Source organism: Camellia sinensis, chromosome 8 (assembly GCF_055761805.1).
Source record: "Camellia sinensis isolate YWXY chromosome 8, ASM5576180v1, whole genome shotgun sequence".
Taxonomy (NCBI): domain Eukaryota; kingdom Viridiplantae; phylum Streptophyta; class Magnoliopsida; order Ericales; family Theaceae; genus Camellia; species Camellia sinensis.
This window is the reverse complement of record NC_138968.1, coordinates 94242791-94270693: the sequence shown is the minus strand read 5'-3', so window position 1 is coordinate 94270693 and position 27903 is coordinate 94242791. Positions and strand designations below refer to the sequence as shown.

At 38.0% G+C, this 27903-nt stretch overlaps 1 protein-coding gene across 2 annotated transcripts; it reads right to left on the bottom strand.

The window, feature by feature from the left end:
- LOC114257433 (structural maintenance of chromosomes protein) lies at positions 1-27743 on the bottom strand. Of its 2 annotated transcripts, none has more exons than XM_028197202.2 (18): positions 27275-27743; positions 26213-26434; positions 24849-24944; positions 24376-24428; positions 24103-24199; positions 22352-22425; positions 21326-21443; positions 19554-19664; positions 18774-18850; positions 4759-4825; positions 3634-3699; positions 2352-2459; positions 2090-2220; positions 1803-1869; positions 1598-1665; positions 1426-1519; positions 711-781; positions 1-609 (listed from the first exon to the last, which is right to left on the bottom strand). In XM_028197202.2, exons 1-18 carry the CDS (start codon positions 27425-27427, stop codon positions 234-236), a joined length of 2049 nt encoding a protein of 682 aa, XP_028053003.2. In that variant the 5' UTR covers positions 27428-27743; the 3' UTR covers positions 1-233. The 2 variants fall into 2 exon arrangements, with proteins under 2 accessions (XP_028053003.2, XP_028052995.2); XM_028197194.2 differs by having other exon boundaries at positions 24082-24199; positions 27275-27674.
- Between the last annotated feature and the right edge of the window lie 160 nt (positions 27744-27903).

The window sequence follows — 27903 nt, the reverse complement described above, 5'->3', positions numbered from 1 at the left end:
TTTATAGGTTGCAAATAAATAAACATACGCTAAAGGGTTATATTTTACAGTATACTGACGTTGTACACTTGTTACAAGAACTCCCAATACAAGTTTCAGAATTTACACATGAATAAAAGAACAAGAACCCAACATTACAAAGAAAGCTTCCAAGCAAATCGTATACAATTATCGGTTTGTTTATTAGAATACAATACAATGATTTCTCATCATCAGCACAACTGTTTTCATCTCTACTTTGTTGCTGCTGAGTCACCAGATCTCAACTCTCTTTCAAGCTCGTCAAATTCCCAGTCACCAACCTCTTCGGTTGAGTAGTCTTGACTAACCTTCCCAAATTCAGATTCCAGTTTTGCCAATTCTGCCTCAGTATCGAGCCCCTGCTCAGCCTCGACTTTAGGTGACTTGGGGCGCTTATCCTTCGCTGCTTTTGGTGATTCTGTTGCCTGCATCGGAGGAGGGTGTCTCGGACTGTCTGGTTGTTTCTCCCGAGGAGTGTCCGCCTCTGAGGGATTCTCCATTTCTAGAACTGGTCTCTCAATAGATTCAAATTCCTCCCTTAATTTTTCAATACTATCAAACAGTTCTTTGACCCTTGCATCATCTTCCCTGGAGGATGGGGGAGAAAACAGTTTATTTTCAGGAGTATGATGTTATATTATAATAAGGTTACCATAAAAGAACTAAGCAATATCGTAAGTATAAAGCACCTTGAAACTTTCCCTTGCTGAGTATAGAACTGCTCTTTCATATTATCTACAACACTGAAAGTGGTTATAATCTGTAAAAGAAAAACAATACAACACAAAACACACACTGCCACCAGTCAGTGCTCGGTAATGCCTTCTCTTTCTTTATTCTAATTAGACCAAAGTGTTCCATCACAAGAATGTTCATTACAGAGCATGCAGATACAAATTAATATTCGATAATGAAACATAACGATGTAATTAGTTTGAAAACTTGCACAAGAGAGAACATTGTAGAAAATGCTCCTGACTAACCTTAAAATGTGAAAACATTACAGAAAATGCTCCTGAATGTAGATGCACTCACGTATATAAAGCATATGCTACTAATTAGAAAGCAGCACAACTTGCAATGAGGATTACTGTGTTCAAGTTATTCTTGGAACTGGAGAAATAAACATGCAAAATGATATTGTGCTGTATGTAAAAATATGTACTTCCAAAGACATGAGACTATTTTAAACAAGAAACTAAAATAAATAATAAATTGATTATAAAATTGTGCATCATAAACTGATAACTGCTAGCTAGGAGGGATAACAAATAAAGAAAACTAAAAGGAAAGAAATAACTTTATCTAAACAAACTTTTCTATGTATTCAATAAAACTGAAGAACAATGACACTTGTATTCGAGCAATAATGAACTCAACGTGTGAAGACGGTCACATTTGTACCTTTGCTTCACAGTCCACATATTGCTCCTCAAGAGTTTCTCCAGGGTTTAGTTCTTTGGAATCTTCTTTACCAACACCAGATGCCATTCCTGACCTGTCCAATGACACGAGGAACTTCAGAAATGCAGTCAAAATAGATCAGAATTATCTCTGTTGTGACAAACGACATTACCCTTCCCTCAAATTCTTCAAGTGATCCACAAATTTCCTGATGCGCTCAATGGAAGGCTTCAGCTCTTTCTGTGAAATAAATACAAGGTCACATCAAAGAATTCAAGGAGGAAAATTTTAATTCATAGCATTAAAAGGCTTATAAAAAAAAGGCATTAGATATATTAAAGGAGTACAATATTTTAAAGAAGTAACTTAACAAATACCTCGTAAGCAGAGAGGAAACTAACGACCAAGTTGACATAATAGGTCTCATGTCTCCACAATTCATCACTTGAAAATGAAAAACAGGAAATAAGTAACAACGAAAGCCTCCAGGTATTTCAGTTATGAATTATAATACATATCCACATGAAATGATGGTACAATAGAAATAACAGCGACAAAATTTGTTAAAAGTTATTCCTCCAGGCCTGAAGAATGTTAAGAACCATCCAACAAGTGGTAAGACAAGATATAACAGGATGAGAAACTATTAAGTTAATATACATACTTGACCTGCTTCTCCTTAGTCTCCACATATGAGGATTGGAGAACCCAAGTATCTTCCAAAAAGTTTATCCAAGTTTTCAGAACATCTGCTTCTACCCTACTTGAGGAAATGGATCTCGAAAGCTCATCCTCCTATATATTTAACAAAGAAAGAAATATTAGAAATGACAATGACATGCAAAAAGAAGAAAATTCTAAACATTTTTACTGAAACAAGCTTGGAAAGAAACAGAAGATAAACACACTACTACACAATTGGATACCTTTGTTTTCAAATGCGCAACAATCTGGTCATTAGCTTCATAAAACTGATCCCTCTCTTCCCGGGCATTACGAAGGCGTGCTTGGGCAGCGGCCAAGGAGATATTAACCTAAACCAGTAACCCAGTTATAAGCACACAACTGGAATGCAAAATACAAAACAAAGGATAAAAAAAACTAAAATCAAAAGGACTTTAAAGAAATAAGGTCAACTGCACCTTTCATTAGTGTAATTTAAACTGATAGGGAACTAAGTCAATAAGGCGGGAAATTGGACTAGGCACGAAGCAAAGGAAAGTGGTCCAATCAGATTTTAATTGGGGAGCTGCAGCCCAGAGTCCAGTTGTTCCAAATAGAGGGGCATCGGTTTTTCTCAGGTAGATTGAGCCTTCTTTTAATGACAAGCCCAAGGGTCAAGGAAGTTTGAGGTTCTCCATCTCTAGCAGAGGGAGAAAATGGTGTGTCATTGAGAAGGGCTGTTCTCTGTTGTACTGGAGCAAACCCAAGAGCCCAGGAATTAAGAGATTGTATAAGCATCGAAGGGAGAACTTGATGTTAGACAGGATGAATGTGAGGAAAATGCAGGTTCAGTTGGGAATGATGTTGTAAGGGGGCAGGATCTTTCAGATTTGGTGGTGATGGCCAGTGGGAAAACCCATTGTTGTGCTTATGGTGATGGAGGAAGAAGCTTGAAGGAGGAAAACGAAGGAAGGTCCCAAAAAATGAGTTGGTTTCCTTTAAAATAATTTGAGAGATGCCTTTTGAATAGGGAAAATTACCCATCAGTGGTAATTTGAAAAAATCATTACATATTTATGGAAAAGTTTATGATTTTAATTATTAATATTTATACACTTTACCACTTATTTGTAATTATTTTTTTAGCTTTACTGATATGGAAATTTCCACTTTTGAATATGAGTAAAAAATGAAGCAAAACAGAAATCTACTTTGGATGAAAATTTGGCAAGGAAGCACAGGAAGAAGTGAGAGTGGCATAAAGAACCGGGTTATAAAGAAGAGGCATGTAGAGAAGTGATTGTTGTTGTGCTTTGTTTTTCTTCTTGGATGAGAGACGAGTTTTTATTAATTCTATTTTGCACAAGGATTGTTGCCCCGTTGACACTTTCTCTTATATAATTTTATTTTACCTATAAAGAAATAACTAAATAAATAAACACAACCACAGATTTCATGAGAACAATATATGTCAAGAGAAGTCTATCCTTGTAACTCTCATTTCCAAATGATTGAGAGAGAGAAAAAGAGAGATGATGGGGATACCTTTTTCAATTCAGCTTCAAGTTCATCTCTTTGTTTCTCGAGTCCTGAAACCTCAGTTGCTAATTCCTGGAAATTGACACAGAAACAACTTTCAATTCACCTCATAAATAAATGGATCACCAAATACATAAATCTTGCATGCTTGAAGCAAGCATGGCTTCACCTCATTTATGGTGCTAAAAGAGATTTTTTTTTTTTTTTTTTTCAAACTTTATTAGCACTAGGGTGTCCGGATCAAAACCAAACTAATCCCCAAGGGTGCACAGGGGGGCAAGGAGTTTTCCACAAGTGCACCACGGTGCTACAAGAGATTTTCCTAATATGTTTCTCAAAATCAGTTAAAAGCTATCAAACAAGCAAAGCCGTTTTAAATATGACCAAAGAGTCACATTTATGAATAAACACATGCACGCGAAGGAAATGTTCTGATTGCTTGGACAGTGAGCCAATGTGGTCCAATTGAGAAAAGAATTCCAAACAAAACAGAAAAAGTAATTTAGTTTGATACAATGATGCAGAGTTATAAGTACATAATTAACAGTACACAAGAAATGCAAGCTTTCTTACCAAGCCAATTGAATTATTTTTATCATTTATCATTAATGAAAATTAACGATACCCAGACTTGGTGTTTCAATCTATACTGTGGCATGCAGAAACAGATATAACATAATAAATTCTGAAAAAGGTAGAAAATGGACACAGGGAGCAAATGAGAATGTGTGTGGATTAATGTATAATCATGACAACTCGACTCATCCTACTTTGCCAGGGGGACGGGGCTGTTATGTAATGTTTTAGGTTGTACACTTGAAAGTGTAAAACCTTAATGCCAGAGACATGTCAAACAACACATCCAGGCATGTGCTTAGAGCTTGGTTTTTTGTCTTCTTTTCTTTTCTTTTTTTTTTTCTTTTTTTCAAATCATGGTTGTGTCTAAGACAATGATACACATTTCAGGATCTGCTAAGTGTTGAGCATCCAACAGAATCTCATAAGCAGATCTTCTTTGTGGAAGTACCCATACTACTTAGAATCCATGATTGAAAGAAAATCCTACAGTTATTTTGTCTTCTGCAATTTTGTGGTGCCCAACAGGCAAAGAGATTATACATGGAACAGTACCTTCTCTATTTCACTGACTTCACTTTCTTTGGCCACACGAAATTTTACCGCTTCCTCTTTCTGAGATCTGCAGAAATGTGGAAAAAACAAGAAAATTCTATTTGAGAAGACATGAATTCGAGTGAGCACATATTCACTGCAAACTAAATGCCTAACTAGGTAAGGAAATAAAACTGTCAATTCTTCAATGTATATGCCCATGTCCCAAATGGGACTTGAATCCTACAGCTCCCTCTTTGGGGTGATAGAAATACCACTCAAGCTAACAGCATGCTGTTTGTTTTATCTTTTTCCATTGGTTTCTGTTGTTCAACCTTTCTTCTCATCCTTTTCAGTGTAGGTATTCTTTCTTTTGTATTCAATAATGCCAATTCTAGTTTCTTATGATCTCAACTAAAAATGTGAAACCAAGCATCATCCATTTGCTCGTTACTTAAGATTAAGCGTGTAATTTTACCATTGGATGACACAAAGCCAGTTCCCGTTTGAAACTGGAGACAACAACCATCACTGTATCTCTCATATCTAATTATTGAAAGAAAGCAAAGCAGGGTCCAAAAGGTAAGAAACATGAGTCTTGCCCACTTATCCCTATGTGATATCCCTGTTCCGTAATATGTTAATTGGTCCTTCAAATGAGTATGATTATGTGTTTAATATGATTTTGTGTGCAAGTATGTGAAAATATGTGGTTTTGAATTTCTATACGTTTACCGTAGGAATATCTGTTTGATTATCTGCTTTCGAAATTAAATTGAAGGCCTTATCGGCCACCGAAACCAAAATTGATTGCGCCATTGTGATTAGTATAATTTTTAGAGCCTACGATGAAATTTAATTGAAAATTGATTCGGATTAGATTAAACTGATTTAATTAAGGAATTTGTGCCCAATTACTTTAATATTATTATAATGGAATTAGTGGAAATTATTGTATAAGGGCACTACACCCTCATTTCTCCTCCTTTGTTGCATTTTGGCTGATCATAAACTCAAAGAAAGAAGAGAGGGTCGGCTTAGAGAGAGAGAGAGTGTAGGAGATTGAGGTTTTGGTCTTGAGGCTTGGAGATTTTGGAAGATTACTCAAGAATTTGCTATAGATTGGAAGAATTGAGCCTCTAGGTATGTGAATCCATGAGTTTAATGTGTAATTTTGTGTATTCAAAGTGGATTAATGATCAAGAGCAAGGATTGAAGAGGAATTGAGTTGTTTATGTTGAATTGAAGTTCAAAGTATGCATGCATGTATATAATTGCTATGAAATTGCATAATCTAGCATGTAATGTGTGAATTGTGAAGAATTGAGCATTGAAGTGTACATGCAAGCATGGTTTTATTGATTTTCATGTTTATGAGCATCATTGGTGCTATTTGAAATGGAAATGAGGTCAAAAATTGGCATGCATGTTTGATTATGAAAGATATGAAGCTTGTGTAAAGTTTGAATGTATGAGCCTTGAGTTTACAAAAAAATGTAGATTAATTTGGATGAATTGGACCATGATTTTGAGCAATTGACCTCGCCTTGCTTATATGCCCATATTATATAATGTGTTTGCATGTTTTGGAACCAAATTTATGGGTTTTGAACCTTAGAAGGTCGGATTTGAGCTCAAGAACACATTCTGGAAAACCCAGAATTCATGGTGTCCACTTGAGCGGGAAATCCTCCGCTCGAGCATAAAATACGAGCTCCCAGCATATTTTTGCAGACATGGCGTCCGCTCGAGCGGGGAGCCATGTAGAGAGGCCTTCCGCTCGAGCATCCAAGTTTCACGCTTGAGCGTAAAAATGACATAACCAGTACTTTTGCAGGCCTCGAGGGTCCGCTCGAGCGAGGACCCTGTTTTCTGAAATTTTGTTTATGCGTTCTGTGTTTCGTTTTCCATTCTCCTTCACTTCTAAGTACTCTTAGGCATGCATTAAGCATTGTAATTGAGTTAATGAGACAAGAATGAAGCCTAAAGAGGAAAATGTGAATTTAGAACGGATCGAATTGTTTGTGACCCTTTTTGTATTCATGGAATGTGTAGGGTCAAGCTCCAGGGCAAATCCACAAACCGATCACTATGAGTAATATCCTAATAAGATATTTGAAATATACTGTTGTCCAATTGTTTACTTCTATATAAGTTTTGTAAGTTCATTAATTTAAATGGTGGACAACGATTGATACGAATGATTTAGCCGAAGGCCGATTGACGTGAATGATTGGGCCGAAGGCCGATTGACATGAATGATTGGGCCGAAGGCCGATTGACATGAATGATTGGGCCGAAGGCCGACTGGCATAAATGATTGGGCCAAAGGCCGACTGGCATAAATGATTGGGCCAAAGGCCGTCGTTGCTGTAACTGTTTCAAAGATTGCTTATGTATCTACCTTATTTGATATTATTCACCGTCGTTGCTGTAACTGTTTCAAAGATTGCTTATGTATCTACCTTATTTGATATTATTCACTGGGCTTTCGCTCAAGCTCATTCATGTACATGCAGGTGAGCCAATGGACGTCCAGAACCAGCCTCGGTGAAATTGTGAGAAACAGTCAGAGTTTTGAGGAGTCAACCCAAACGTCTCACGCACGAGACTGTCTTCGCTTTTGTCCTTTGTTCATAGTTTTTGTTATGTTGGCGAAAGCATTGGACTACTTTTGTATATAAGTCTTGGATTCGACTGACGTAAATTTGTATGATCCTGTATGCACAATGTTCTGTGTTGGTATATATTTTGATGTGAGTTATTAACACATAAATGTTTAGAATGTGATGGTGTGCATATAAGCACAACTCTATGGACAAAATTTTAAATTTGCTTCCGTTTGGCTCCTTTACTATGATGAGTTTTGTTTTAGTAGTTTGAGGCCATAGGTAATCTCGTGATTACTGGCCGGTTATGGCCTTAACCCATAGGGGCGGGTTCGGGTCATGACAGAGTAGTATCAGAGCACGAGTTAATAACTCACACTCTCGTCCAAAAAAGCAATAAGCGTCTAAAAAAGATCTAGGATGCATTCATGTGCTAAGTATGAATCTGAAAGCATCAAGAATACGCTTAACTGTTAAATGTGAACAACTATGTGTTATACGTTTGTGAACTGCTTGCGTTTCAAATTATTTGATTATGTATGCTCTTTAGTATATGCATACCTGTGTATCTTTCGTATAAAGTATAATGCAAGTTTAATCAGATAGTGAGAACAAGAGGTGATGAGATAGAGGAATCTTCTACTGCCAGACTGGATAGAATGGAAAGACTGATTCAGGAAATGGCAAAGGCATTGAGGCAAAAATAGGAATGGCAACAACAGTGGCAGCAGCCACATCCTCCACCTCCACCTCCGGCACCTCCTGTGCCAGACAATCAGAATGATGACCGAATCATATCTCTCACCAAAGAGTTCAAGAAAATGAAACCACCACAATTCCATGGTGGATTAGATCCTTTGAAAGCTGAAGCTTGGGTCCTCAGCATTGAAAAACTGTTTGAAGTGTTTCCGTGTTCGGATACACAGAAAGTGCTTCTAGCCACCTTTATACTAGAAGACGAAGCAAGAAGATGGTGGATGTCAATGCGCGAGAATTACAAAGATGCTGATTGGGCAAAATTTCTAGTAATTTTCTATGACAAGTACTTCCCGCAGTGTGTACGGGATAAGAAAGTAGCAAAGTTCATGGAACTTAAGCAAGACAGTATGACTGTAGCTGAATATGAGGCCAAATTTACTGAATTGGCCAGGTTTGCACCACACGTGATTGATACGGACTATAAGAAGGCGAGGCATTTTGAAGGTGGGCTTCGAAGCGATATTTTAGAAAGAGTGAATGTTTTGAAGCTAGAAACCTACATTGGGGTGCTAGACAAGGCCATCATATCAGAGGCTAACATAGCTAGACAGGCTAAGCCAACGACAGAATGGAAAGGCAACAAAAGACGGGGCTTCTTTTCAAAGAAGAAGTTTTCAAAGAAGCAAAATACGGGCTCCTCGAATACTTCTAATTCTTCCCGAGATACAACCCCGTTGTATACTATTTGTAGTAACAAGCATCGTGGGGTATGTTACCATGTGTCAGGAGCTTGTTTTAATTGTAGGGGCATATGGCCAAAGATTGCAAACAGAACAGTGAAAAATTTGCTGCTAGTTCGACAGCATCAGTCCCAAAACCAGGAAATGCTACGAGATCTACTACCGCCGCAAATACCGTGAGACAAGGGAGAGTTTTTGCGCTTGTTCCGGGCGATACCCGGAATGCCAACGCAGTTGTCTCAGGTACCATTTCTATATGTAATCAGGATACTTTTGTGTTAATTGACTCTGGATCAACACACTCATTTGTAACATGTGCATTTGCATCTAGACTGAATAGACCCCCTTAGAATTACTGCCATATCTGCTATGTGTGTCTGCTCCATCTGGGGAATCTGTATTGTGTGAATCTATATACCAATTTTGTGATATGCATGTTGAGGATGCTATCCTATACGTAGATTTGCTGCCCTTGAACTTTAGACATTTCGATGTAATTTTGGGCATGGATTGGTTGACTAAATATTGTGCCACCATTGATTGTGTGACAAAACGAGTTGTATTTAAACCACCAGAACAGAAAGAGATTGTGTTTGTGGATAATGGGATAGTGCCTCTACCTTATTTGATATCAGCAATGAAAGCATGTAAACTGATCATGAAGGGGTGCCAGGGTTACTTGTGCTATGTGTTGTCTGAACAATCTGTGAATGTCGAATTAAATGATATCCCCATTGTTAGAGAATTTCCAAATGTGTTTTCAAATGAATTACCAGGGGAATTGGTAGACAGGGAAATAGAGTTCACTATTGAGACTGTGCCAGGCACCCAGCCTATTTCTAAAACTCCCTACAGAATGGCTACAGCTGAAATGAAAGAATTGAAAGAATAGTTGCAAGACCTACTTAACAAAGGGTTTATCCGACCTAGCACTTTGCCATGGGGTGCACCAGTGTTTGTGAAAAAGAAGGATGGAACCCTACGCCTGTGCATCGATTATCAGGAATTGAACAAGGTAACAATAAAGAATAAATATCCCCTACCCCGTATTGATGACTTATTTGACCAGTTACAGGGATCACAGGTGTTTTCTAAGATTAATTTGAGATCCGGGTATCATCAGCTGAAAGTTAAGGCAGAGGATGTTGAGAAAACCGCGTTCAGAACGAAGTATGGGCATTTTGAGTTTCTTGTTATGCCATTTGGAGTGACTAATGCTCCGGCAGCATTTATGGACCTAATGAACCGAATTTTTAAAACCTACCTTGACGAATTTGTTGTGGTTTTTATTGATGACATTTTGATATACTCTAAAGATAGACTTGAACATGAACAACATTTGAGAACTATCCTGCAAATACTTAGGGAAAGAAAATTGTTTGCTAAACTAAAGAAATGTGAGTTTTGGTTGGATGAAGTTGTTTTCTTAGGGCATGTGATCAACAAGGAAGGGATTTCAGTGGACCCACAGAAAATAGAGGCAATTGTGAATTGGCCTACACCGACCAATGTAACAGAAGTCGCAGTTTTATGGGTTTGGCTGGATACTCTACAGGAGGTTTGTGAAAGATTTTTCGAAAATAGTTGTGCCTCTTACCCAACTGACGCGCAAAGGGCAACCTTTTGAATGGAACGATGAAAGAGAATCAGCCTTTTATGAATTGAAAACAAGATTGACCACTGCACCGATTTTGACACTACCATCAGGTACAGAAAATTTTGTAATTTTTAGTGATGCGTCTTATAAAGGTTTGGGTTGTGTGCTAATGCAGAACGGAAAGGTTATTGCTTATGCCTCCCGACAGTTAAGACCGCACGAGAAGAACTACCCAACACATGACTTAGAATTGACCGCAGTTGTTTTTGCTTTGAAAATCTAGCAGCATTATTTGTACGGGGCAAAGTGTGAAGTCTACACGGATCACAAAAGTCTGAAATACTTTTTCACACGGCAGAGGAGATGGCTGGAATTGATAAAGGATTATGATTTGGAGATTCAGTATCACCCCGAGAAAGCTAACACAGTTACTGATGCCTTGAGCAGAAAACCAACGGGGAGTATGGCTTGTTTGCTTACTGAACAGAAAGAAATCTTGCAAGACTTTGAGAAGTCCGAAATTGAAGTAGTAATGTGTAAACAGGGCGGATTGATAGCCGCTATTACAGCCCAGCCGGCAATCATTGAAGAAATCAAGCAGAAACAGAAAGAGGATGAATTCCTCAAGAAAGTGATTGATGAATTTGAGACAAGTCCGAGGGCAGAGTTCTGTATTGAGAATGAGGTGTTGAAATTTCATAACAGAATGTGTCCCAGATATTCCGGAACTGAAGAAGAGGGTTTTAGATGAAGCCCACAAATCCGTATTTGCTATGCATCCGGGTAATAATAAAATGTATCGGGATTTGAAACAAACCTATTGGTAGCCTAAAATGAAGAAAGAGATCGCAGAACATGTGTCCAAATGTCTTCAGTGTCAGCAAGTTAAAGCTAAACATCAGAAACCAGGCGGTCTACTTCAACCTCTCCCTATTCCTGAATGGAAGTGGGAGCACGTGACCATGGATTTTGTTGTTGGCCTACCTCGGACACCTCGAGGTATGGATTCTATTTGGGTTGTAGTTGATAGACTGACTAAATCTGCACATTTTCTGCCAGTTAGAACTACATTTAATGCTTATAGACTGGCTATCATTTATGTTGATGAGATTGTCCGTTTACACGGAGTTCCGGTATCTATTGTGTCGGATAGAGATCTGAAATTTGTATCTAGATTGTGGAAAAGTTTGCAGGAAGCTATGGGTACAGAACTAAGGTTCAGTACTGCATTCCACCCACAAACAGATGGGCAATCAGAACGAACAATACAGACTTTGGAAGATATGCTTCGAATGTGTGCTTTAGATTTTCAGGGGAGTTGGGAAGACTATTTGCCACTTGTAGAATTTGCATACAATAACAGCTTCCACTCCAGCATCGGTATGGCACCATACGAGGCTTTGTATGGTAGAAGGTGTAGATCACCTATATGTTGGACAGAAGTCGGGGATAGAGCTTTACTTGGGCCTGAAATTGTGCAAGACACTTCTGAGAAAATCAAAACTATTCGGCAAAGGTTCAAAACAGCTCAGGACCGACAAAAGAATTATGCTGATGTTCGAAGAAGGCCTCTTGAGTATGAGGTCGGTGACCATGTGTTTATTCGTGTGTCCCCAATGAAAGGCCAAGTCAGGTTTGGGAAGAAGGGCAAGTTGCCGTCCCGTTACATCGGGCCGTTTCAGATTTTGGAAAGACTTGGTCCAGTTGCCTATAGAGTTGCTTTGCCACCAGAATTTGAACAAATTCATAATGTGTTTCACGTGTCGATGTTGAGGGGTGTTAGAATTTCCCATCTTTACCTTCACCTACTCCACTACACACTCCACTTCACCTAACCCACTATCACCTCCACTACACCTACTCCACTACACACTCCACTTCACCACACACTCCACTTCACCTAACCCACTATCACCTCCACTACACCTACTACCACATTTTCTTCTATATATAGATTGTATAGGAATTGTAATTTATCAATCTTGTAATACATCAAGATATCCATCAATAATACAATTTATTCTCTTTCTCTCTCTATCAATATTTCTAACATGGTATCAGAGCAAGGTTAACAACCTACTCATTTTGCTTCACCGGCGGGCGGCAGCCTCGCCTTGGCCGCCCGCCGGACCTCTACCTATTCCATCTCTAAACAGTATTTTCGCTACATATAGATTTCCATCTCTAAACAGTACACTTGCTGCACATGCTCCTCCATTTACTCCCTGACTAAGAAATTCCTTATCAGTGTCCAAATAGCCGCTATGTATGGCTGCTTCTAACTGATCTTCTTCGTCTCTGACAAATTCAAGTGCTTTCACAATGTTCTTTCCCAGATTTTCAGCAACATAATCTGCTACCTTCTCAGAAACTCAACTTCCTTGAAAAGTGTTACCCGAGAAAAGCTGAGGAGACGTGGGGACATCCAATTTTCAGTTGTTGATAACCTGTCTGTTGCTTCTTCACCAGTAAGCCCCATGGATGCATCTGGTTCAAATCTTTCTGGAAAGGATAAACATCCAGAAGCTACTGGAATGGGCTTATTCTCTCCAAATTTGTTGGAATCACTTGGCAAGTCTGGTACACCACCCTTTTTATGCCCAGGATCTCAAGAACCTTCAATGGGCTCATCCCTTTTTTTCTCCCTATTATTGTTGGTGCCCTCCTATGGCATCAATTTTTCAATACACAGTAAAACCTCCACAACTGCCTATGTCATTCATTGAATCACTATCTTTACCTCCACTTTCTTCTTTACTACCAGCTACAAGGTCTTCTAGTGTGTTGACACCAATATCACCTCTTAATGTGTCTGATCTCCCCCCTCTGGATTTTCCTACTTTGCTGCCTGAGCCACTGGTCAGGTTGCCACTATCTAGATCAAGTTCACCCCAGATCCTACCATTCACACCTCTAATGTGTGACCCTATTGTTCATATTCCAGTCATTGATGTTTGTTCCTCAGGCCAGTCTATCCCAGTTGGTGGTCTTGCTTACTATGTCACTGCACCATCAAACTTGGCAGACATGGCAGCCAATCCCTTTCATGCTCTCTTCTATTTAGAGTTCATGCTGTCAGCCTGTGCACTGTTCTCAAAAAACTTGGATTGAGGTTTCTGGATCTTCTGCTAAAGATGTGGCCAAGCAACTTAAGGAGCAACAATTTTTCTGTTGATTTTTCTGCATTACCACACCTACCATTCGAGTTTGCACAACACCCATATTTTATTCATCTCAGGGATCAACCCCGATCACATTGTTACACACAAAAAAAAAAAAAAAAAAAAAAAAAAAACAAACAAACAAAACAACCACATCCACTGGCGGATTTTTTTCTTCTCTACTCTGCAGCCGGTCTCTTCTTCTTGCCTCCGTCCTGGGCGGCCCTTGACGGTGCTGCCTCCGTGTTTCCCACTCCACTGGGCATGATCACTACTCCCTGCTCCTCCACTGCAGCATATGGCGGCCCTCCAAATCGGAACATAAAACTGGCCTTCCGCTTCAGCTCCTTGTTTTCCGCCTTTAGCACACTTATCTCTGCTCGCGCATCCTTATACATGCGTTGGAGCAGAGCCAGTTGGGCGTTTAACTGTTGCACCTCATTTGTCCTACTCTGCAGCCGGTTCGACAAATTTGTAACCGCAGTCATGGTTTCCACACATGACTTCAAGGTATACTGATTGGCCTCCACATCCGACTGCACCGCCATTTTTTGCTCCACCGACCGCATTGGAAAGTTCAACGGAGCAAAACCAGAGGTGTTTGGTTGAGGTTCACAGGCCACCGCACCAGTTATCTCTCTTGTTGACTCGTTGAGGTCGGGAAAGAGAGTGAGCAGACCACGGGAAGAAGAGGCTATGTTCTGGGTAGCTGAACGGGAAGAAGAAGCCATGTTTTTGAGTTGCTAAGTGTTTCAGAGAAGGGTTGGTTTCCGGGTGTTTCAAGCTTTGCAGAGACAAGCTCTCCGAGCGTTCAGAGGTTTCAGACTCGTATGCACAGCCTTCGCCTCAACCTTGTTTTTAAATAGCCAGGGCCAGCCACGCGCATCGCGCGCCTCTTGCCAGCCGACAAACGGGCACGCAAGCCAAGGCGTCCACGTGCCTCGCCATCATGTCCGGCACACCTTTTGATGAATTGGGCACGCCTTTTGATGGCACGCCTTTTTATGGATTGGGCACGCCTTTTGATGGCACGCCTTTTGAAAATTGGGCGCACCTTTTGAGGATGCGATTTTTTAAGGGGTCCGACAAGACTCTGTAAACTGTCCCGACATTGATTCCGGTTAGCTCCTTTCTGGGTCCGACAAGACTCTGTAAACTGTCCCGACGTTGATTCCGGTTAGCTTTTACAAGGGTCCGACAAGACTCTGTAAACTGTCCCGACATTGATTCCGGTTAGCTCCTTTATGGGTCCGACAAGACTCTGTAAACTGTCCCGACATAGATTCCGGTTAGTTTCTACAAGGGTCCGACAAGACTCCGTAAACTGTCTTCTACAACGGTCCGACATGACCCCATAAACTGTCTTCTACAACGGTCCAACATGACCCCATAAACTGTCTTCTACAACGGTCCGACATGACCCCATAAACTGTCTTCTACAACGGTCCGACATGACCCCATAAACTGTCTTCTACATCGGTCTGACACTGCCATCCAGTGTCCTCTACACCGTTATGACACCACCATACAGTGTCCTCTACAACGTTATGACACCCCCATACAGTGTCCTCTACAACGTTATGACACCCCCATACAGTGTCTTCACCAACGGTCTGACACGACCATACAGTGTCTCCTATCCTTTTTTATTTTTATGTATTTTCTTGTTTTGTTACTCTCTCCAAACTCAAGTTGGTTAGTTTCTCTCCTCCTTGAGTTTGCGGGGGGCTGTTAGAATTTCCCATCTTTACCTTCACCTACTCCACTACACACTCCACTTCACCTAACCCACTATCACCTCCACTACACCTACTCCACTACACACTCCACTTCACCACACACTCCACTTCACCTAACCCACTATCACCTCCACTACACCTACTACCACATTTTCTTCTATATATAGATTGTATAGGAATTGTAATTTATCAATCTTGTAATACATCAAGATATCCATCAATAATACAATTTATTCTCTTTCTCTCTCTATCAATATTTCTAACAAGGGGTTACCTCCGAGACCCGTTTCATGTGAAAATATAGAATACGCCGAATGGTCGGAACGAATTCTTAATCGACAAGTGAAACAATTAAGCAGCAAGTCCATCCCAATGGTGAAAGTGGAATGGAAAGAACACTATGGGACGGATGCTACATGGAAAAAAGAGGAAATGCGACTACGGTACCCACACTTGTTTCCCGATGAAGGTAAATTAAGTTTGGAGGACCAAACTTCCTAAAGGGGGGAAGGCTGTGATATCCCTGTTCCATAATATGTTAATTGGTCCTTAAAATGAGTATGAGTATGTGTTTAATATGATTTTGTGTGCAAGTATGTGAAAATATGTGTTTTTGAATTTCTATCTGTTTACCGTAGAAATATCTGTTTAATTATCTGCTTTCGAAATTAAATTGAAAACCTTATCGGCCACCGAAACCAAAATTGATTGCGCCATTGTGATTGGCATAATTTTTAGAGCCTACGGTGAAATTTAATTAAAAATTGATTTGGATCAGATTAAACTGATTTAATTAAGGAATTTGTGCCCAATTACTTTAATATTATTATAATGGAATTAGTGAAAATTGTTGTATAAGGGCACTACACCCTCATTTCCCCTCCTTTGTTGCATTTTGGCTGATCATAAACTCAAAGAAAGAAGAGAGGGTCGGCTTAGAGAGAGAGAGTGTAAGAGATTGAGGTTTTGGTCTTGAGGCTTGGAGATTTTGGAAGATTACTCAAGAATTTGCTATAGATTGGAAGAATTGAGCCTCTAAGTAAGTGAATCCATGAGTTTAATGTGTAATTTTGTGTATTCAAAGTGGATTAATGATCAAGAGCAAGGATTAGAGAGGAATTGAGTTGTTTATGTTGAATTGAAGGTCAAAGTATGCATGCATGTATATAATTGCTATGAAATTGCATAATCTAGCATGTAATGTGTGAATTGTGAAGAATTGAGCATGGAAGTGTACATGCAAGCATGGTTTTATTGATTTTCATGTTTATGAGCATCATTGGTGCGATTTGAAATGGAAATGAGGTCAAAAATTGACATGCATGTTTGATTATGGAAGATATGAAGCTTGTGTAAAGTTTGAATGTATGAGCCTTGAGTTTACAAAGAAATGTAGATTAATTTGGATGAATTGGACCATGATTTTGAGCAATTGACCTCACCTTGCTTATATGCCCATATTATATAATGTGTTTGCATGTTTTGGAACCAAATTTATGGGTTTTGAACCTTCGAAGGTCGGATTTGAGCTCAAGAACACATTCTGGAAAACCCAGAATTCATGGTGTCCGCTCGAGCAGGGAATCCTCCGCTCGAGTGTAAAATACGAGCTCCCAGCATATTTTTGCAGACATGGCTTCTGCTCGAGCGGGGAGCCATGTAGAGAGGCCCTCCGCTCGAGCGTCCAAGTTCCACGCTCGAGCGTAAAAATGACATAACTAGTACTTTTGCAGGCCTCGAGGGTCCGCTCAAGCGGGGAATCCCACGCTCGAGCGGAGACCCTGTTTTCTGAAATTTTGTTTATGCTTCTGTGTTTCGTTTTCCGTTCTCCTTCACTTCTAAGTACTCTTAAGCATGCATTAAGCATTGTAATTGAGTTAATGAGACAAGAATGAAGTCTGAAGAGGAAAATGCGAATTTAGAACGGATCGAATTGTTTGTGACCCTTTTTGTGTTCATGGAATGTGTAGGGTCAAGCTCCAGGGCAAATCCACAAACCGATCACTGTGAATAATATCCTAACAAGATATTTGAAATATACTGTTGTCCACTTGTTTACTTCTATATAAGTTTTGTAAGTTCATTAATTTGAATGGTGGACAATGATTGATATGAATGATTGGGCCGAAGGCCGATTGACATGAATGATTAGGCCGAAGGCTGATTGATATGAACGATTGGACCGAAGGCCGACTGACATGAATGATTGGGCCGAAGGCCGATTGATAAGAATGATTGGGCCGAAGGCCGATTGATATGAATGATTGGGCCGAAGGCCGATGGACATGAATGATAGGGCGGAAGGCCGATGGACATGAATGATTGGGCCGAAGGCCGATTGGCATAAATGATTCGGCCAAAGGCCGAATGCTATAACTGCTTCAAAGATTGCTTATGTATCTACCTTATTTGATATTATTCACTGGGCTTTCGCTCACGCTCATTCATATACATGTAGGTGAGCCAAGGGACGTCCAGAACCAGCCTTGGTGAAATTGTGAGAAACAATCAGAGTTTTGAGGAGTCAACCCAAACATCTCACGCACGAGACTGTCTTCGCTTTTGTCCTTTGTTCGTAGTTTTTGTTATGTTGGCGAAAGCATTAGACTATTTTTGTATATAAGTCTTGGGTTCGACTGACGTAAACTTGTATAATCCTGTATGCACAATGTTCTGTGTTGGTATATATTTTGATGTGAGTTATTAACACATTAATGTTTAGAATGTGATGGTGTGCATATAAGCACAGCTCTATAGACAAAGTTTTAAATTTGCTTCCGTTTGGCCCATTTACTCTGATGAGTTTTGTTTTAGTAGTTTGAGGCCGTAGGTAATCTCGTGATTACTGGCCGGTTATGGCCTTAACCCATAGGGGCGGGTTCGGGTCATGACACCCTCGCTATAGAAAGTCCATGTACCTTTTGAAGTCCAGTTAAACTTTAGATTGTAATTTTAACCAAAATACTTCTAAAAAAAATTGAAAGCAAGCATCAATCATTTGTTTGCTACTAATAGTTTTACCATTGGATGACACAAAACCAGTTTCCGTTTAAAACTAGAGACAAAAACCATCACTGTCCCTCATATCTAAGTATGAAAAGCAAACAAACAGGGTCCAAAAGGTAAGAAACATGAGGGTCCTGCCCACTTATCCCCAGACATAAAAAGCCCACATACCTTTTGAGCTCCAGTTTGACTTCAGATTGCAATTTTTAACCAAAATAGTTGTAAGATTGAAAGAAGAAACAGTTTAATTCTTGTACAAGGATGACAAGTTAGCATGACATCAAAATGGCCTATGCGGCAACAAAGCACCAAGGAAAAAAGAAAATTGTAACTAAATAGGTATAACTATAAATTGTACTGGTAACAAGATTACATGGCATGTTTTCTGCAGTAATAGATGGTGTAGCTCAGTATTTAGCAAAATGCTTTGAGAATTTCTCATTTTAAAGAATACGCAAACACAATTCTTATATGCAATTTTGTACCTGTGATCTGATATGCGCTTCTCGGCTTTTGTGCTGGAGCTAGCAAGAGATTCAGATAAGACTTTCAACTTATCAATCTGCTCAATATTGTAAACAGAGAACTTCAGTCATACAAACTTTTACAGCTCCAAAGGGACCTTAGAATATGCCACTTAAAAAAATACTATGACTGACTTACAAAGTTACATGGTAGTAGTAGTACTAGGAAGACATTACCATGAAGTAAATAAGTGTTCATTGTGATACAGCAACAGGTTGTATAAACAAAACTGTAAAAGGTAAGCAGGGGACATTAAATTAAAGTTTATCTGAAAGAAGGTTATTCCTGCCACAAAAAAAGTTTCCAGCATCCACTGGAAATATCAAAAAGTTTCTGCGTCCGCCAATTAAGTGCAGTACCAGTACATCTTAGGCGAATTAAGCCTTTGCTTCCTTGTTAAGCAAGTCAAAAATGTCGATCACAACTTGACGATTTACTCCCCATACAATTACGTGAATGGTGAACCTACTCCCTGCTGTTGTCTAGTCTCTAGACTAGACATTAGCACAGGCACCAACAACATCAACCAAACAATGTCCTATTCACACTATATATATACAGCATTACAATGAAATCTGAAACATGTATTGAATACAAACCATTTATGGCAAGATTCAAAAGCATCCAAAGTTGGGTAAGTGACTCCCACACAACTATTGTCTCAGACACAGGACACAAGGCAGTACCAACATAAATGTATACTTCCAGAAAAACAACCCTATAGCAAGAAAGAGATGTACCTTTTGAGCATGAATCTCTGGAGAGTCCCCACCATTGACAGATTTTTTCTTCAGTAGAAGCCCTTCTAATTTGGAACAAACTCGAATATGTGCAAGAGCTTCTTTCAGAGCCTACTAGAAGAATATAATGATTAGTTCTCTAGCCCATAAATCTACACTCATCATAGCGTTAAGAAACAGACGGATGATTGTGGAATTTCTCATCATTATTTTCTAATTAACTCAAGCCTCAAAAAATAACAATAAATTTTTATATAAAAATTAATATGTTGAAATCATTTCCTTTTTCTTCATTGGTAAGTTTTAGACTAAATGTGGGTGCTAAATTAAATGTATCAGAACTATGAGTCGCTTCCATGGTGATTTTGTTTTCCTAACCATCCTTCTTGTTGGGTTAGAAGAAAACATTTCATAGCCTTTGAAAGCTTGGAGAACCAATGCCAATAATAATACACCTAAATTATAACAGTTCTGATAATCGATTCAACACTACAGAAGTCGGCATGCATGAACTGTCTAAAACTAGAAGCACATGAAGAGCGTGCAGAACAAGTTAAATAAAAAAATAGAAAAAGTCAACTTTCTCATTTGTAGTGTTCTGCACAACACACTTTACCACCTTAAAATAATAGACAACGCAGTTAACAAAGATTTAACACATTTAGGTAGGAAGGAAAAGAAACCATTATTGCTGCAAAATTCATGTATATCCTTCAAAACATAGACTACTGCTTTTGCCTAGGGTTTTATAATCAACGCACAATTCATGGATGCGTAAAACAATAAAACCCTCAAATTAATTTATCAGGTATGTGGCATTTTTAAAATTAGGACATCCTTATTCCCAAATAAACTTACACTAATCATACAGATCAAACAATAGCATGAAGCCATAAACTGAATTGAATTTAATAAATAATAAAACAACGGTGTACCTCTTTCACAAAACAAAATTTGTTTTGAGAGGATCAATTAAAAATAATTACAATTCACATTTGGTTACTAGATACATATGATAATAAGAAAAAAATGTGATGAGAAACTTTCTTGGTAATATCCTCAATTTCAATAGCCCTCAAAGCCATAAAATAGAATAATAGATACATAAATCAATAATAAACGGGGGAGGAAGGCTTGGTGTGGAATAAATTACCTTGAAACATCTCAAGTCAAATAACCAAAAAATTAAATAAAAATAATTATAAGCAAGGTGACAAGCATCAAACTTGTACATTTCAAAAATAGAAGACACCTTGGAGCACTAAATGCAAATTGTCCTTAACAATCACCTCCTCAACTATGTAGGATTTTGTTGCAAAATCAGAACGTAAATCAAAATTAGTAGATTGAATCACGACATTTACCAAGTTGTGAGCCTTATTTACTATTGTTATTTGAACCGGAAGATGTAACAAATTGGAAAGTGCAAGAAAAATTCAAAAGGAACAGATCAATTCACAAAAATAGTAGGATTGTAGGATCCTATGACTCAATCCGCAATCCCAATACAATCCTATCTCTATCACGATCTCAAATTTTGACTTTTAGGATCGTAAGATGCTATGATCGGATCACAATTTTAGCAACTACGGTTCCAGATAATGTTTTTTTGATTCACATTAAATGCAATTACTAATCAACGCACCACAGACTGTTTAATATTCTATTTAAGATTATAATCACATGCTTAACATCTGAGTGATAATTCATTAAGATCATAAACAGAAATTTAGTAAAAAGAGAAAGAACAAGATCACAGCAACTAGAATCACCTCTATTGTTGCAACAGTTGTTTCTTTGGGGGCTGCTTCATGACCTTCACCTATAAAATCCCTGGTTGCTGTCATTTCACCAAGTTTTCTCTTTAGAGAAGAGACTTCAGCATCTATTCTGCAAGAAGAAAGCAGACATATATAACTCTGATTTACGCATTAGCAACTGCAGTTAAACCAAAAATTGGTGGCAGGTAACTGAACATTTTCAGGCTGGAAGCACAAACCGAATCTGAGAAAAACAGCTTTACCCTTAAATTTAACCTTTTTGTTTTTAGATAGCACCCTTAAATTTAGCTTGATCAAATCAATACACTTCAGAGAACTTGTTTTTTAAAACAGCACCAAGCAAGCCCAAGGCCTTTCCTGAGAGCAAGAACTTGATAAACACAACTGTTGTGGGGTTTTCACTTTTTACAAGAGGGAGAAGTACCATGAAGAAACGACAAATTACTCAAAGAATTCATATGTTTATTTATCAATAACTGGAATTCCAAATTCATCATGTGACCAAGGAACCCCTCAATTAATGAGGGAAAGGGAGTATATTTTCACAATTGAGTCAATAAAACTATTGAATGAATGATCCCATTAGATGCAAATTTATCTATAATCATGCATATTGGACACAAGTCAGCGTGACCATAGAAATTGGCAATTTGGGTGTTCAGATGTATCGTGTCAAAAGCCTCCTTCTTACAAACAGACACCTATGTACAAAGAAAAATAAAGAAAATCAGCAGGACTTTTTTGTGGAAAAAAAGAGAATTTTAAAATGCTAAACCAACGAGTATATACATATATATTATTGTAAAAAAGGTGAAATGAAATACAGCATAGGGAAGGAAGTTAATGTCATCATCTTTATAAACATTAGAATGTAGCAAAAAATTAAACATGGCAAACATCACACAAAATTGTGTCCACTTCTCATACTAGAAAAAAAAAAAAAAAAGTTTCTACTTTAAAGCCAAGTGCACACATCCATAGGGAAGAAGAGAAGAAAAGCGTGGTTACATTAGTTACCTTTCAAGATCAGCATTAATTTTCAACCCTGTGATGGCACCTTGTGCAAACTGGAGCAATTCCTCCCGCTTCACCTGACATAAAAAAGTGCCAATAAACTTATAAGCCAACATCCTATGCTTTAAGCATAGTAATAAAGAAGAATTCGTGTCTAAGAATGTAATACATAATTTAGAAACAAGTTTAGGAGGGGGAGCAGGCCATGCAAAGAAGGCAACATTAAAAATAGCAGAGAGTTCCAAGTGACTCCAAAACTCAATCCATACATTAAAAATATATATATATAAAAAAAATATGTGAATATTACTTATAAAACAGTCCAACAGTCTTCCGAGTAAAGGAAGATGTATCAGCTGTTTTGGTATAGCTTTCCCTTTTGTAAATGGATGGCATCCCTTTTTAATGCCCACTTTAATATACTTATCAAAATAAATGCTACAACCATCCAAAAAATTTCTCATGTTTATTGATCATAGTCTCTCTCCCCTAGTTCCACAGCAGGTACAGGAGTCCACTTCTATTTAAATATTTTCCAGAATTGAATTTTGCATTCAGCACCATGATCAGTTCATCACCACCAGACCTTTCTTGAACTATTTATGGTTGTTTGCGCAGGTCCTATTAAAGCATTCCACAACACCTAGAGGCCGCTTTGAGGTATTTTAAGGCATTTTCTAGGACCCTCCCATCTCTTGGCCTTCATTATTCACAGGCCAAAAGTGTAAAGGAAACAAAGTTTCACTGTAGACAAATTGAAGGTGAAGGCATTGCATCTTAAATTCATTAGTGATACTGACTGCTTCCCATGACTGAACCCATGCCATAGCACTAGGAGCAGATAGCACTGGTCATCGCTCCAGGTCACTGGTGTAGCACTAATATTGACAATCAAGGATTATCCTCGAAGTCCTTTTCATTTGTATAGAGTAATTTGATCTTCCCCAGCTGGTATTCATTTTAATCCAGATTCTGGAAGTTCATCTGAGACGGTTAGAAACAAATGAGTTTCTATGCAAAACAAATATAAATCCCTTGGTGGCACAAATCATTTGAACCCCTAAACAACCATAAAAACATCCTAAACAACCTCAAAAGCATCCTAAACAACCTTCAAAGCATCCTAGAGCATAATATGTCACTACTAACCAAACAGCTTGCACAAGGGTTTCAGTTGATCTAGACTAGGAAACAAGTGAACATAAGAAAGGACCTGTGATTGGGACTCAAACCTAATAAGGCAGGCAGATTGAAAGCTAAATGAGACCAGGTTATACGAATGTGACTTCTAGATATTCCTTGTTGATTGTGAAGTAGCATAGGGCTTTCTTCTGAAAATAAAAGCTTCCTCAATCACGCATGGTTGAGCTTGGGTCACTTCTAAGAGACCACTATCTCCATTTTAGCACTCAGGGTCTCCACCTTCATGTCTCTCGCCTCTCATTCTAACTCTGCATCCATTGCAAATTCAAGCAGCACTTTACCATATAGATTCACATAAAAACTTTTTGGCACCCGGCCCCCAAAGATGGTGGAATTTGCTTAGCCGACAAGGAAACTCACTGCCTCCAAAGCGAGAAAGGAAAGCGTTTAAGGTACATGCCTTACTTATTTACATAAGAAAAATGTTTAATTCACCCACCCACCCACCCGCCAAAAAACTATTGAACTGATTTACATCCATAGGGTTTTCTCAAACTTGCACATTTAACAGTTAAATCCCCAACGTGTACCAAAACATTCCAGGCCCTTACTAGTACTTCATCTTGGTATCCTGAAAAAGCTTTTGCAAGATCCTGTATACTGCTCACTATAGCATTATGAACTTCTTTCCCTCCAGTAAGACAAAACCTGCATGTGATCAAACATAAAAAATAAAAATAAAAAATGTACAACACAATTGAAGCTGACTCCAAGGATCAGATAATCAAAATGCAGCCTGCCCTCACAAAGAAAATATACTTTCCTCGTACTTGGGTTGAGCCAGAAATATACATTATCTAAAATGAATATAGTGAAAAACTCACCCAAACAATTCCAGGAGTAGAGAAACTTCCTCTTCATTTGGTGCTTCAAGAATCTGAACAAAAAAAATAAAAATAAAAATAAAAAACCAAGTTAACCCCCATGACCATTATGATGTAAAAACCTCAACAACAACAACCACCAAAACTACATAGATCCCAAGCAAGTGAAACAATATCAATCATTCTTCATTTATGTGAGTCGTTTTGATAAGTTGACTAAAGAAAAGAAAAAATAATTCATAAGTTCTTAAGGCCCACACCACTCTCAATGACCATGTAAATTCCTTGTGGTGTGCTTACACCAAGCAAAGCACTTTAAGATACAATAAGAGCAAATCATGTGGATCAATCCTAGAGAGTACATATATTATATATATACAAATTACTAAAATTGCAGGAGATCATCATGTTTCTCTTTAGCTAATTTTATTTTTAATTAACAAGTAGAAATGACAGAAACTAATTTCACGTACCATAGATATTGCTATTCCCTCCAAAGCTTGGCTGTACAGAAAAACATCCAGAAAATTCATTGGTTCACCTCCCAGATCCGGATCATAATACAAAACCTAACCAGAATTAACAAGAGTTAGAAACTTATCAAAGGATGGCATGTGTCAATATTTTTTTATGCGAGAGCCCAACATTTCACCAGTAATCAACGAAAAAAAAAATGTAAGCCAATGATATGCAATCCTATCTTATTCTTTTTTCTTTTTTTCTTTTTTTGGGTGAATATTCCTATCTTATTCTCTTATCTAAGGATACAAGAAAGTGCAAAATGTATTACGATATCAATATTCCTTTTCCAACAAAATGTCAAGAAAGTTGGGGCCATATAATATTGGTGTGTTCTGAATACAAATTACAACATCGAAGCTGAGTGGTTTCCTCACATTGAGGAAATGGCAACTAAACAACAGTTACAAACTACAAGCACTCTCCAGCATTTTTACCATTTTCGTCTTCTTTTTTAGATATATATATTTATATAAATAATCCACCCTTCAGGAATATTTCCACAATACTTCACATGTTGAAAGGCATATCATGGCTCAACAAAAGAAAGCAAGGACCTGAAGAAATTCCAATCAGTCAAACTATAATCTCTTCAATTGTTTAAAAGAACAAGTACAAATATAGTTGCACCACTAGAAGAATATGAAACAAAAGAAAAAAGAGTAAGATGTGTAACATGATATCCCAAAGCAAGGATCACAAAATTTGTCTTTGAACCAAAAGCTGACAATAGAGGGCTCAATTTAAATAAAACTATGCCAGCACACCCTGCATTCATCAGTGTCGATCCTACCCAAGCTTGCCAGAACTTTCATTCAGTTTCTTCCTTTTCTCTCTTTGCTTTGTATGGCATTCAAAATGTATTACTATTCCTGGGGCATCGTTATAGTTCAGGTTCACATCCATGGGTACATTATTCAAGAAGGCCAAACTAGGTCACCACACCCTAATGTGTTGATCCTAATATTAAGCTTGCCAGAAGTCATGAATATGGTTGTGGAGCAACTCATACAACTTTTACATAGTTTCCACAGTATAAAGGCTTTATGAAGATTTCTACAAAATGGTATTAACAGAAAAGCTCCCACCCAACACAAACGGTGGCTTATTTTCATATCCTAAATTCCCTAGAAAGAATTTTATAAGATTATTATTAGCAATACAAAGGGCATGCCTAACCTAGAGCCTGTAAAAGAGACTAAGCAAATGAAATCAGACTGGAGTTACAGGATTATAGACCCAAAAAAAAGTATCATAATCATTAATACCAATTTGACAAGATGAAAATCCAGTTTTTACAAAATAGGATTATACTCACCATAGAAGGTTTTTTCATATTCTCCTTTGGTTCTTCAGAGGGATGATTCTGCTCTGGATTCTTTTCTTTATCCTCCAAGGAAACCCCAGATAATTTTTCAATTTCTTTAAGCACAACCAACCATCTTTTCATCAACTGGGCTCTCTCCGGGCCCCTACAAGAAACAGCAGCTTCTTCTAATCTTTTAAGAGTCTGCCTAAAGCTTTTGAAATTCCGAGCACCCTGCATGTGAATGCAACTTAGAAATGTCAAATAACTAGTGAAACAAGATACCCAGTAAATAAAGACGAAGGCTTAAAACAACACCACGCGGAGTAACATCAAAATATATGTTTCCTACACTCGTAACAGCATAACAAAATGTAGATTAACGCCAATATATCCTTTCAAAGGGAAGATAGTACAAATTGATGCAATGTGCTTTTGCAAATTATCAAGTGAAGTTTCCTCCTTTTTTTGTACTTATTTTACAAGTAAATTAGCAAATGAAGATTGAGTCGTCTTCTTATCAAGAAACATGAATTTAAGTTCCAACTGTAGAAGTTAAATCTCTCTCTTCCCACTTTCCCAACAATCTCATCATCATAATAAAATCCCCCTTGTTTCACAAAACACCTAGTTTACTTTTCATGCGCCCTATAAAAGTTCCCAAAATGACCTACACTTGCAGTAACTATCACTAGAAACTAGACAAGTATCATTCTGGTACATTAATTTTCAAATGAATACATGTCATAGATTAGATTTTATATAACAGTGGAAGTACAGAGCCCAAATTTCAGCTGATATTTGCACAATGTCAATAATTGTTTTATGGTTTAGGCAGCAATTAATTAGCAATAACACTAATTTATATTAGAATGATAGGTAAAAGAAGAAAGATTGCATTAAGATTGATCCCTAACAATTATAATAGTAGTAACCTAGCATAGAGTGATGATGAACAAGAAATTCTAAGGAAACACAATCATATTTTTGGGAGAAAATAGTAAAATAGTGTCGCAAATTGCAATGCTACAAACAAGCATGGAAGGGAGGAAAGAAGAAAGAAATGGAATATACAATGCGATCTTGGATGATTTTGGCGCCTCCGGCAACAGCTTGACCGGCGTGTTGGACGACGGTGTCGGCATAGTTTTTGACGGTGCGAGTGAGGTTGTTCTTGTTCCCAACCTCCACCGCTTTGCTCACCGCAGATCTCAACCACGACGACATTTATTTTTCAACGCCCCTGGTTCTTTTTTTTCTGCTTATTAGGGCTAATTTCTACTGCAATAAGCCACCCACCCACGATATATCTAGAGAGAGAGAGAGAAGAAGAAGAAGAAGAAGAAGAAGAAGAAGAAAGAAAGTGTCGTAAATTATTACAGTGATCGAAAGGCAGAGGGAGATATCGTGTATGCAACGAAGAGTGGGATTTTCGACATTTTTGTTTTCGACATTTTGCGATTCCAAATGGGAGGAAGAAGATTTGAACTTTTATTTTTCCAAATGGGAGGAAGAAGATTTGGACTTTTATTTTTTTATTATTATTTTTTTTAAAAAAAAAATATCTAAATAAATAAATATATTTCTTGATTTTGTGAGCGTTTGGAAAGTGGATTTTTATATAGATTTTTTTTAGTTATAGGATATTATTGGATAAAAAAATTTTAGGGCTTGTTTGGTTTGTTTTTGGGAGAGTTGTTTTT